Source organism: Ostrinia furnacalis, unplaced genomic scaffold, assembly GCF_004193835.3.
Source record: "Ostrinia furnacalis isolate ACB-3 unplaced genomic scaffold, ASM419383v2 OfSCF0207, whole genome shotgun sequence".
In the NCBI taxonomy this organism is placed as follows: domain Eukaryota; kingdom Metazoa; phylum Arthropoda; class Insecta; order Lepidoptera; family Crambidae; genus Ostrinia; species Ostrinia furnacalis.
The window spans coordinates 807,309-820,010 of NW_021130446.1; the positions used below are offsets into that span (position 1 = coordinate 807,309).

Below are 12,702 nucleotides of genomic sequence, written 5' to 3' on the forward strand. Positions count from 1 at the left end.
GTCTGTATGCAGATACATTCAACTGAGTGTTTTAACTAATTAACATGTAGGACGTAGGTACAATGTTAAAGTTATCTGTAGATATACATTTAACAATCTATTGTCTCTAAGTTTTCTAAGTCGATGTATGCATAGCTATCACACTGGACGTTTTCTAAATGCGACTAAATAATAACATTAAAGTCATGCTAATAAGACTACAGTTCATTTACAAATCAAAGTAAAATTAGTCATAGTTTAAACAGATCTAAGTCGGTCAAGGCTTGATAGGTGGGATTGAAGAGCCAAAATAGTCACTAAATGGTACCATCTGACTTAGATTCGCTTTGCTTTTAAAAAGCTTTTTACTGGATATTCACACGGTAAAATATAATAAAACTTTAGGATATATTTTATACACTACTAAGGGCCGATTTTTCAATAACTAGGCATTTTTTATCTGATGAATAAGTGATGTTTTTGGCAAAACTTTCAACTTTTTTCTTCAGACAAAAATTAACTGGCAATTGAAAAATCGGCCCTTATTCAGACTTAGAATCTAAGATGCGGCTTATTCTTCATCATGTGCCTGAAACAATAGAGATAACATGTAAGTTGAGGGTGACTAAGTGAGAATTAGATTTTGAAGACGAATGCGCAATAAACGGCCGAATACTGAAACGCCATTTAAATATTTGACGGCTTCTCAAATAGTTAAGCAGCTCCTAAACTTACATTTCGCATACTCAAAACAATATCTGAGCAGTTCTCAATTTTTAAGCACCTCTCAAATTAAGTTGCACTCAAACGCCACTTAAATGAATTTTCGCATACTGAAACGCCATTCAACGCTAAGCACTACTCAAACAACTGTCAAATCGTCTTAAGCAGCTGTTAAATTTGAGAGTGCTTGCGCGGTATCTTAAATCCTATTCGCGCCACGTTCGCGTCCAGTTGCATCTCGTATATGACGCGGTGTTAGGGATAGTGACAAGCGACAGGTGAGCACACTTACTTGTCGAGCGTCTCCCAGAAGCCGAGCAGCACGGCGCGGTCGAGATGGCGCTTGGTGCGGCTGAGGTTGAGCACGGACACGGCCCAGCGCGCCACGTTCGCGTCCAGTTGCATCTCGTATATGACGCGGTGTTAGGGATAGTGACAAGCGACAGGTGAGCACACTTACTTGTCGAGCGTCTCCCAGAAGCCGAGCAGCACGGCGCGGTCGAGATGGCGCTTGGTGCGGCTGAGGTTGAGCACGGACACGGCCCAGCGCGCCACGTTCGCGTCCAGTTTCATCTCGTCGTACTTCAGATGGAAGGCACAGACTGGAACAATGATTAAAATTGTAGCATGCCACCAATGCATTTGTTTGGTCCTTTAATTATACTTAATTGAAAGATTACACGTGTCTTATATTAGATAAAGCATATTGGCTACAGTAGCGACTATAATAGAATTTATGAGTGCAAAAATAAAGTACAGAAAACAATTTTGCATTTTGGTTTGGTTTTTATATTTGTCTGAGCCCATACTAAGCAGATAATCGAACGCACAGCGTTGAACAGAGCTCTGTGATTGGTTCGTGTCACCCTGTGCGTCCACGCGCACTGTGAGACCTCAAAGTAATGTTTTTGAATACGGGCGTTAGAGTCATAAATCAAACAATGAGTACTCACTGTTAGCAAATATTTGAACTGGATTTCCGTCCCATGGCCAGCCCTTGAACTGCCAAGCTGGACCTTGCACGAACACAGCGACAACCCGATCCCATTCTGCGGCTGACAATCTTCCTGGGTTGTCCACAACACGATAAGGTACCTGTGAATAGAAATAAAAATGTTAAGACATGAAATATATTTGACGATGGCCGTTGCGGCAGGAAAGTTCTCGAGTGGCGACCACGGGCTGGAAGACGTAGCGTGGTAAGGATCGCGGGAAGACCCTGGATGCGGGCAGCGCAGGACCGTTCATTGTGGCAAACCTTGGGGGAGAGCTTTGTCCAGCAGTGGACGTCATTTGGCTGAGACGAACGAACGATGAAATATATTTGACATCCAGAACCCAATTTAATTGTTGCGGAAATGTATTAGGTATACCTAAAGCTGACGGTTTATTTAAGAGTTAAATAATAGTCAAGAAGGAAGGTATATAAAAATTCTTACCGTGGTTGTATTTGCTGCAGTCGGTGGGTGATCACCAGAGGCACCTTTCCTCCTTTGCAGCAATATTTCATTTTCACGGGCCGAACCTTCCGCTTTCTTCTGTTCCACTGGCACGAATCTGTAAATAATAAAAAACTTAAGTTTTGGGTAAAAGTTAAATTGGCAAAAAAAGTCTATTGGTATGAACACATGACAGAAATTATCTCCTAAAATAAGATGGGTATGTTTTAGTCCACACTGCACACTCTATAATTTATCAGAGACAAATGGAGGATTGTACCTACACTCCCCACACTTGCCCAGATGGGTTGTGGAGGTCAGATTTTAGCATAATTTGTACCTTAGTATTTTTTTTACATCCACAGGTACTATTTATATTATGTGGTATTATTTATTAATAACATGGTAACAGTATATTACTCACTTGAGTTCCTGCAGCATGTCTTTGACGTTGTACATGGATATGAGCGAGGTGGCCGCAGCCGGTATGATGATGATGGGTGTGCGCGAGGGCCGCTTGCCGCCCGGAGGAGGCCGCGCCGCCGTCACCGGCAGTAACTCTCGCCTTCCCGGCGTACCGTTCGGTAAAGAATTGTTTTCTGCAAACAAAAACACATGACATTCAAATTAATTCATAGCTAAATTAATAAACTCACGAATCGCTTTCANCCAGTTTCATCTCGTCGTACTTCAGATGGAAGGCACAGACTGGAACAATGATTAAAATTGTAGCATGCCACCAATGCATTTGTTTGGTCCTTTAATTATACTTAATTGAAAGATTACACGTGTCTTATATTAGATAAAGCATATTGGCTACAGTAGCGACTATAATAGAATTTATGAGTGCAAAAATAAAGTACAGAAAACAATTTTGCATTTTGGTTTGGTTTTTATATTTGTCTGAGCCCATACTAAGCAGATAATCGAACGCACAGCGTTGAACAGAGCTCTGTGATTGGTTCGTGTCACCCTGTGCGTCCACGCGCACTGTGAGACCTCAAAGTAATGTTTTTGAATACGGGCGTTAGAGTCATAAATCAAACAATGAGTACTCACTGTTAGCAAATATTTGAACTGGATTTCCGTCCCATGGCCAGCCCTTGAACTGCCAAGCTGGACCTTGCACGAACACAGCGACAACCCGATCCCATTCTGCGGCTGACAATCTTCCTGGGTTGTCCACAACACGATAAGGTACCTGTGAATAGAAATAAAAATGTTAAGACATGAAATATATTTGACGATGGCCGTTGCGGCAGGAAAGTTCTCGAGTGGCGACCACGGGCTGGAAGACGTAGCGTGGTAAGGATCGCGGGAAGACCCTGGATGCGGGCAGCGCAGGACCGTTCATTGTGGCAAACCTTGGGGGAGAGCTTTGTCCAGCAGTGGACGTCATTTGGCTGAGACGAACGAACGATGAAATATATTTGACATCCAGAACCCAATTTAATTGTTGCGGAAATGTATTAGGTATACCTAAAGCTGACGGTTTATTTAAGAGTTAAATAATAGTCAAGAAGGAAGGTATATAAAAATTCTTACCGTGGTTGTATTTGCTGCAGTCGGTGGGTGATCACCAGAGGCACCTTTCCTCCTTTGCAGCAATATTTCATTTTCACGGGCCGAACCTTCCGCTTTCTTCTGTTCCACTGGCACGAATCTGTAAATAATAAAAAACTTAAGTTTTGGGTAAAAGTTAAATTGGCAAAAAAAGTCTATTGGTATGAACACATGACAGAAATTATCTCCTAAAATAAGATGGGTATGTTTTAGTCCACACTGCACACTCTATAATTTATCAGAGACAAATGGAGGATTGTACCTACACTCCCCACACTTGCCCAGATGGGTTGTGGAGGTCAGATTTTAGCATAATTTGTACCTTAGTATTTTTTTTACATCCACAGGTACTATTTATATTATGTGGTATTATTTATTAATAACATGGTAACAGTATATTACTCACTTGAGTTCCTGCAGCATGTCTTTGACGTTGTACATGGATATGAGCGAGGTGGCCGCAGCCGGTATGATGATGATGGGTGTGCGCGAGGGCCGCTTGCCGCCCGGAGGAGGCCGCGCCGCCGTCACCGGCAGTAACTCTCGCCTTCCCGGCGTACCGTTCGGTAAAGAATTGTTTTCTGCAAACAAAAACACATGACATTCAAATTAATTCATAGCTAAATTAATAAACTCACGAATCGCTTTCATGCATGGTTCATTACTGTGTAAGTAATGAATAAACATGATGAAGCATGTTAAGCTATCGTCACATTGGACTGGTTGATCGATTCGAAAATTTCGAGCGGAATTTGTTCTCTATTGGAGTCCCCTACTGGAGTATTGTGGTTTAATTTATTACACAATCAACACAATCTATTCTATTATCTAATATTTATAGGAATATGAAATGCATGAAGGAAAAAAGGAGGAAGGAAAGGAAGGAAGGAAAAATTTATTTTTGTATTATAAAGAAAAAAACAGAATACTTACGCGACATCTGGCGAGGGTGTGTAGGCGTTTGCGGAGCTCGCGCTGCGACGGGCACACTGGGACCTTCCGTCACTGATTTCAGGGTCATACCGTGATATGTACCCATAGTATCGATTTTGAACCCTTCCGTCTCTGCAATAAGAAACATTAAATAGTACAACATATTCTATAAAATCTAAAGAACACCTTAATGTTACATATAAAATGATTACACACCTTCTTTTTGTCTAATAAATCTTTCCTGATCGTATCTGTTATACTGAGCTTGCTGAGCTGGTAAAGCAGTGGGAGGTGGCATGACAACCGGCTGTGGTCTTGGAGCCCCTGGCCTGCCCTCTTCACGGGCTTTTATACTGCTTAGCAGTGCATGAATACTTTTGGCAAACATCTAAACAAGAAAAGCTTTATGTTAAATAGATACACAATTACAGATATTATCATTTTTTGGTGGTGTACAAAATATTGCACACAAGCATGCAATGCTTCTTCGTAAATCGTAAAGGTAGCAGGGAAGCGCTGGATGCAGGCCGCTCGATCAACGTGGAAAGCATTAGGGGAGGCCTATGTTCAGCAGTGGACGTCCTATGGCTGAAATGATGATGATGATGCAATGCTTCTTAGACAATGTAATATTTACCCATTTTTTTTAAGTGACTGATAATAATGTTTTATCTCTCACCTTAATATTTAAATATTAAACAACATTATTAAACATACCTTTCCATTACTTTGTAAAACTGTGGTCCTAGTTCTCCACTGCCTTTCACGACTGATAATGTCTTTAGTGAGGTCAACATCATAGTCTAGGATTGCACGCAAGTCTGAACCAACCACTCCCAATGTGTCTGAATAGTCATTGCTCTTGATAGTTGTCCTTTTTTTAGCTAAACGTTTTGCTTTGATAGCTGCAATTTTTTCCACTGACATAGCTTCAGATAAAGACCTAGTAAAGTAAAAAATATATATAATTAGAATAGATCATTACCAACACTTTTGTTCAATGTTTAAAAATATTTATATCTCACTTACTTAATATTGTCAACGGTGACTGATGCTTCCTTTGGTGCATCAAGACGTGCAGCAAGTTGCTCTCGAACTTTTTGCACATGTGTCTCCTCAATACGAGGTTTTTTAGCCGCTGATTCTCCCCCATCATTGTCATGTGTGCGCTTTACCTATTGGACCATTGTGATTAATAAAGATGTTTCAGGAAGGTTCAAAAGTTGATTAATTTTGCCAAACTCGAAAAAGGTAACTGCTTTATATGGTTGTAAATTTATCATTACATTCACTGGAATCAACTTGAAACTTATTTCAAATGTAAAGGATTCATATCCAATAAGAATTAAACAGAACTTTGTAAAGTAAGATTCTCATAGCCTTCATAAACAAAATAATTAATATTTAATCACTTTGTGCAAAAAATTCAATGATAACTATTTGGGACAATTATTAATGATGGACAGCGAAAAGTCTGAACATTATGAAAGAGAAAGGCAAAATTAAATGTATGCTTACCTGAGTTGGAATTTCTAGTGGCGCACTTTTGTCTATAGAGGCACAAGTAGCAGTTTCTCCATTCAAATAAGCCAACAGCTCTTTACGATCTGGGCGACGCACTGCAGGAATGTTTGCCGCCTACAAAAAAATACCACGATTTGTTGATTTGTTCTTTCATGAGTAAAGTTTCAGTTGAGCTGTGGTGAGAGTTTACTTACAGCTGCTTGTCTGACGTAAACTGGATGGGTAAGTTGTGTGTTTTTGAGAAAGAAAAGCAGACATTCCAATGTATAATATTCTTTAACACTTCCTTCTTTCCCCGATCTAAAACATAGTAAGGTAATAAAAATTAACAAATTATCTACCAAATGAACTAACACGGACGTGGTAAGCACATATCAATAATACCAATTCTTCTTGATTACTTACCCATACATAAGATAGTTTGTTTTAACATTTTTCGGCCACGAAAATTCACCAAATATAATTTGATTATCGCGCTCTATTATTTCTTTTTTATTTACATTATACTGGCGAAGTAAGCTGAGAGGATCCGCCATGATTACGTTTTTGATTTATTATTCACACTATAGTCACTAACAATCAAAATTAATAACCGCACTAAAGTCTAACATTCACCAGCTTGGATAAACAAGTAATTCATTATTTACCACACGACACGTTATCAGTAAAAACTATTGAACTCGCTCGCTTGCGCCTGCGAAACACCACGACAAATAAATAATCTCCATTTTGAATCAATTTTGCCAACATAGAGAAGAAAAAATAGTGTTCAGCAAAGTTGCAGCCAAAAATTCTACTATTTATTTGACATCGGTACACAAAAAAGTCGTCACTATAACCATTGCATTATCCACAACATGGATAAAATCTGTCGCATTAACTTTCTGTAACGCCATCTAGTATTACATAGAATAACTACATTGTCTTAAAGATTAGCTTTATTTCGTATAGATGGCGCTGGTATACTAGATATTTTCTAAAATTGCAAATTGTTTCTAAACATGGCTGCCGGTCAGATCTTCATTTATTGATATTTTTGTGAATAGTATATTATTTTTTAATATTTTATTCTTATGAACCGTGTCAGAAGTGATAATATGCCATAGTGGATCTAAAATTACTTACACAATGACTTCTACTCCCAAGACTGAGAAATGCGGACAAGGTAAGCTATGCGTAACATTCTGCATTTTCATCTTTCAATTGTACCTAATTTCGCTGTTTCAAACTGACTTTCTAACATAAATGATTATAAGTTTTTTATTAGAAATGATTGTCGTGCTAAAAATCTTAAATAATTTGTGTGTAAACTAATTGAAACATTATTGACAAAATTAAAAAATTGAGACAAGCTCAGAAAAGAAAAACTAAAACAAAAAAACATCATTGATTAACTCACGTACCTACTTCTGTAATTTATTGCTCGATTTTTAAAGCTGTTTATTATGCTCCTGACATTAGCTTAGTCTTAGTGTTAAGAATTTGCTTACTTGTCCAAAGTTCCAAAATGAGTCATTATTTCTAATTTATTGAAAGCTTGAGAGTAAGTATACCTATGTACTTAATTAATATTTTTAATACAAGTAGCATCTGGTTAAAAACAAGTCAAACAGATTAGCAAAGATTAATACACAATATTTTGTTTTGATAGTAGGTATGCTATGGTAATTTTATATGTATAAATATGTAGGTATAAATTATTCTTATTTTCTCTTTCCTTCTCCATTCCCTACATGGATCTATACAACCTAATGCCAATAATTTTGTCTTGAACAACTTGTGCTTAGTTACTTATTTTCTTAAAGACATAAAATTAATAGTAAACTGATTGGAGCGTTGTGTTGTGATATTTTTCTTAACCCTCCTTTTCGGTTAAAAGACCCTCAAAGCTGGACAAAGGCCTCTCTCAACTTCTCTACAAAGAATTTTTAATATATTATTTTAAATTACGGAAATATTTTTCTGAATTCGTTATTCAATAGACAATTTATAATATAAATGTAATATTATGTATTTTCCAGAATAAAAAAATGAAAAATATTGTAGTTTTATGTCAGTCATTCTTCTTGACCCTTAGTTAAAATAAATAGTTTCTGTGTTAAATCACATATTCATATTGTAATTATTATAGGAAATAACAAATTTTCCTTATGTAGATTCCTACACTATCTGTTGAAATTATTTCCCATGAACAGTAACATTATTGTGTAAATTGAATGTTAAACTTTAATTTAATTTTAATTCAATATTTAATATTAAGAAGTCTAACTTGTAGATTTTCATCATAATTTGTAAACAAAATCCAAGCAGTTTCCACGAGCCCCCATGTAAAAATTGATGTCAATTATGTTATGTTATGCAAGACCATGTAAAAATTGATGTCTATTATGTTATGTGTGATATTAAATAACATAGTTGTCGCTGTGCTCTTTGTCTGATGATAATTCAAGAATGTGCAAGATGTAGGTACCTACCTACCTAATTGCTAGTATGATTTTGTGTTTTTTCTAGGTCAAATTGTTTTTAAGGTCATCATCCTAGGCCCGAAAAGTGAACCACTGATTGAATACAAAATAATAATGTAGTTACAAAATCAAAATCAAAATCAAAAATATTTATTCAGTTTAGACCACAAGTGGCACTTATGACATACATATTGCAAACATTATATTTTGTGCCTATATTATACCATTCGTAATAGTGATCAGAATAGTTCTGCTAGTCCACGTTTGAATACGTTTATGGGAAGAGTGACCGAGCGCAGCATCCGGCGCGCGCGCAAGCCCGCTATTTGTTCTGTCCCACTTGAGCGAAACGCTTATCCATGATGTTAAATATTTGTGTGGGTACCTACTCACTTCAATGGACGACTTGAACGCTTGTAGAAGGATTCAAATCTAGAGTTAATTTAATTAATCTATTCATTACAGAATTTACAAGTGCAATAACAAAATACTACCTACCTAGTTCGTTCGTTTCAGCCGAATGACGTCCATTGCTGGACAAAGGCCTCCCCCAACCTACCTAGGTACATTTGATAATATAGTTCCTATAAATGTCATGAAATAAAACCGCGTACCTATTAATTTTAATATTTACGAGGAAGTAATGTTACAATTTGTGAAAATTGACACATACGAATAAGGAAACAGGCTTTCCTGAATGATATTTACACTATCGCACACAAATATTAGGTAGGTAATATGATATTTCATATTAGTATCATACGATGATAACCTGGAGGATGATAAATAATGAATCGCCTCACCAAACTTCGTGGTTGATTACGTTTGATTCAGTCAGTAACTTCTTAGTTCGCCAAGGTACGACGACTAGGGGACGTACCTACCTACCTACGTAGCTATTATGTTGTTTGAGTTTCTTTTCAATTGAGAAAGTTCTCTTCATCGTGTTTCCCCAGGCATTTAATTGTCCGTGAAGTGTGAAGTCCTACAAGACAACAGCAATGCAAGTCAATGTGTGAAAATAATAAATGTTTTTCGATAAGATTTACAAGCCTCTCCATAAAAATATAATTTTCGTTGATCGGTAGCAACACATCGAATGCTGCAACTTTGCTTTATCTTTAACATACCTTAACTCTACATACCTTACTTGTAATAAGTTGACATCTAAATGCAGCGCTTCGCGAAAATCCCAGATCGTAACGGGGCAGAACTCTATAGAATTAGACATTCCTTTCGCGGTGCAGGGCCAGCTGGCTGCGAAGTACCTATGCCGGTCATTGCCTCAATTCATTTCCATCAATAGATCTTATTTCTTTCCATAGGAATTTTGTTATTTCTTATGTTATTTTAAACTAGAATGCTCTTGAGACTTTAATTTCTTCGACGGCTAATTGCTGACGAAATCATAGTGTTCAATGGCATACCATAGGAAAGGGATCTTTGCCATCGCGATTTAGGTTACAGAACATTACAGAGTCTTCTGTAACTGCATTCTGTTCCTTGTATTTTTATACGCTGGCATTTTTTTCGGACTATTTTTGAGCTACGACAAGGAAATTTAGTGAATATACTCAATCTTAAATTATGTAGAGTCATAATATTATGTTGAGTCATCATGTCATTTCAACGATGTTTACTGAGAGCTCTTGCCCGACATAGGATTATCGTCTCTGCATGCCTGAAAATGCAATGTAATAATACCAGCAAAACGCTTCCTAGTTTCTTGTGCCCTGGCACATCTACAGAGGCGATCTGTGGCACTGTAACGGGACTTAGCCCGAGTCGCGGTTTCGCGACGTGCCGAACAATCTATTTCCCTCATAATGATTACATAGTACCTCTATACTTGAAGCGTGTATTTACTGTCAAAGATATTAATTACTACAATTAAATAAGATTTTCACCAATAGCTTTTATGAAATAAACGCTCTAGCTTTTTTGTTGTGTGCTGCTGCATAAAGGCACAGTTACTTATAGCAAATACTAACATTACGAGATTCTCTCGTATGTCGTAAGTTTGTAAATGATATTGAAACCAATTTTAAACTTTGTAGTCGTTAGAAACCATTTATTTTAAAGACCTCTATCTTGCCCGTCAAATCATCTATGATTGCGTATCCGTTCATGTTCAAATAAGTATGGACGCAGCTTATGCAATTGTTTTGAGATTAACCTTTGAGCAATAAATAAATTGCAGCATTCGCTGCGCTGTAATAAATGAAATGTGATATGATGTCCATAGAATGTGGTCGACAAACATTTTCTGTAAGTTATTCTGGACCTGTTGGTGCTGTGACACATTTCTACGCCGTAATGCTCATCTGAACACAGAAACCCGTTATGAGGAACCCATTTGCGCTTACCACATGTTGCCTCGATTACCTCAAGCTATTTACATAACGTCTTCTATGCAAATGTTCATTTGAATGCGCCAATTCAATTCTCCTCTGTGTATCTAGTTCAATCTAGTCATTACAGTTTTGATTTGAAGTGCATATGCATATCGTATGTATAAGGTCACCTCGGGAAGATTGGTGATTACCTAATAGCTTTTGTCCGCGTCTTTGCGTTAATATTAATGTCACAGAGAGTTTTTATAGCGCACGTCCTTCCAAGTGTTTCTTGTCACGAATCTCTCTATCTATTGGTAAAAACCGCATGAAAATCCGAAAATGGAAATAAACTGGCTACATTATTTGCGATAGCTGATCATTATAGAGCAGCTATTAACGGTCACATTATAAATGAATCTAAATCTCAGTCTGATAATTAAAAAAAGCGTAATTGAAATGTAATCGTGAGAACTTATGGATAACTTTAATACACACCAATTATGTTCAGTTAAAAGAATTGACAAATTACTGTTGAAAGGATTTTGACCTTCGGCGCATAAGATGTGTTTAATAGGTTCTCGAGGGAGCCTTCAATAAAACTTCACACGAGTGTGGCCTTCCTGTTATTGATATGATTGACTGTTACCATTGTTATGGTCGCGAACACGAGATGAACTCGTGAATTAACAAAAAAATTACTTCACTACTGAATTGCTAACACCAATTCTGGCTGGTCAGATAAATTATTTGCGTTACATTTTGTCTCTGCTAGTTGTACGGGACTTGAAACGTGATGTTCTTTTTTCATGTCCTCGTTCGCTCACGACGTTGCTCCAAAGTGCAACGTAATTCGTTTTATCATTAGGTACTGTTTTCTTGTTGCATAGAGTCGTGACGAGTTCTTCAGACACTGTACTATTGAGCAAACTTAGTAACAATATGGTATGTTTTCGTAATTCTTTCAACTTGAAATAAATATTCAAGCTGGTTTTGTTAGCGATTTCACTTAAGACATTGACTAAGGTTGGTCAACATGGTCGTGAAAACAATTTTCGTTGATGATCTGCAATATATCTAAGAAAAGAAGGCAATAATACTTTGTGTTGATGTAATAATCGGGCAAGCAACTCGAAGTGTATGATCCCGTTAGGTTAGGTAGCTAGACTAGCTAGCTATCTAAAGCCGGGCTAGTTTATTGGAAAGTGAGTTGCACGGACCGTGGCTGGGTAGCGTGAAACTCTATGCTCTCTGTAGATTGATAAAAAAAAACATCATTATAGGTACCTACTCATTATTACATCCATCAAAGTAACAGATAAATGGCTAAATTATCACAATTAAAGATGTATAGCATTTAAAGCATAATACACGTTAATAGATATGTATGATGAATATCAGTTTGTTTCATTCTTACTAGGTAGTAATCTTCCGTTATTTCGGACTAACCGTTCTGTGTTGCTAGGCCTCCTCGCGTTGATTGTCCTGAGAATAATTATCATGGTCTATAAAAGTTTGGCAGTTCCATGAGTAGTCCCAGAAAGATAGGCAGCGCTACTTTTGTTATAAAAGCACCGTCAAACATAGACTATCATGACTTGCGGTTATTTTATTGCTTTGTTTTGTCAACGATTACCACAGCTTTCTCAAGAATTTCTGATCTTTAGGCGTCTTATGTTAATTGGCCACGCTGAACAGGGTTCAGTGTTCACACGAACTGAACATTTAGATATTGCTGTCAAT

The 12,702-nt window shown here is 37.3% G+C and overlaps 2 protein-coding genes across 2 annotated transcripts in view; one reads left to right on the forward strand and one right to left on the reverse strand.

The window, feature by feature from the left end:
• Positions 1-36: 36 nt before the first annotated feature.
• On the reverse strand, positions 37-6,895 carry hyx (cell division cycle 73 hyrax). Its single transcript, XM_028308561.1, has 12 exons — positions 6,567-6,895; positions 6,356-6,461; positions 6,156-6,275; positions 5,667-5,812; positions 5,355-5,580; positions 4,854-5,025; positions 4,638-4,769; positions 4,111-4,285; positions 3,687-3,804; positions 3,201-3,342; positions 1,163-1,304; positions 37-568 (listed from the first exon to the last, which is right to left on the reverse strand). The coding sequence occupies exons 1-12, from the start codon at positions 6,695-6,697 to the stop codon at positions 532-534; spliced, it is 1,647 nt and encodes a 548-aa protein (XP_028164362.1). The 5' UTR covers positions 6,698-6,895; the 3' UTR covers positions 37-531.
• Positions 6,896-7,148: 253 nt separating this feature from the next.
• C3G (C3G guanyl-nucleotide exchange factor) overlaps positions 7,149-12,702 on the forward strand; it is a 37,551-nt gene continuing 31,997 nt past the window's right edge. The window contains exon 1 of the mRNA XM_028308776.1: positions 7,149-7,326. Within this exon, the coding sequence (XP_028164577.1) occupies positions 7,290-7,326 (37 nt within the window). The 5' untranslated portion in view covers positions 7,149-7,289. The remainder of the gene's footprint in view (positions 7,327-12,702) is intronic.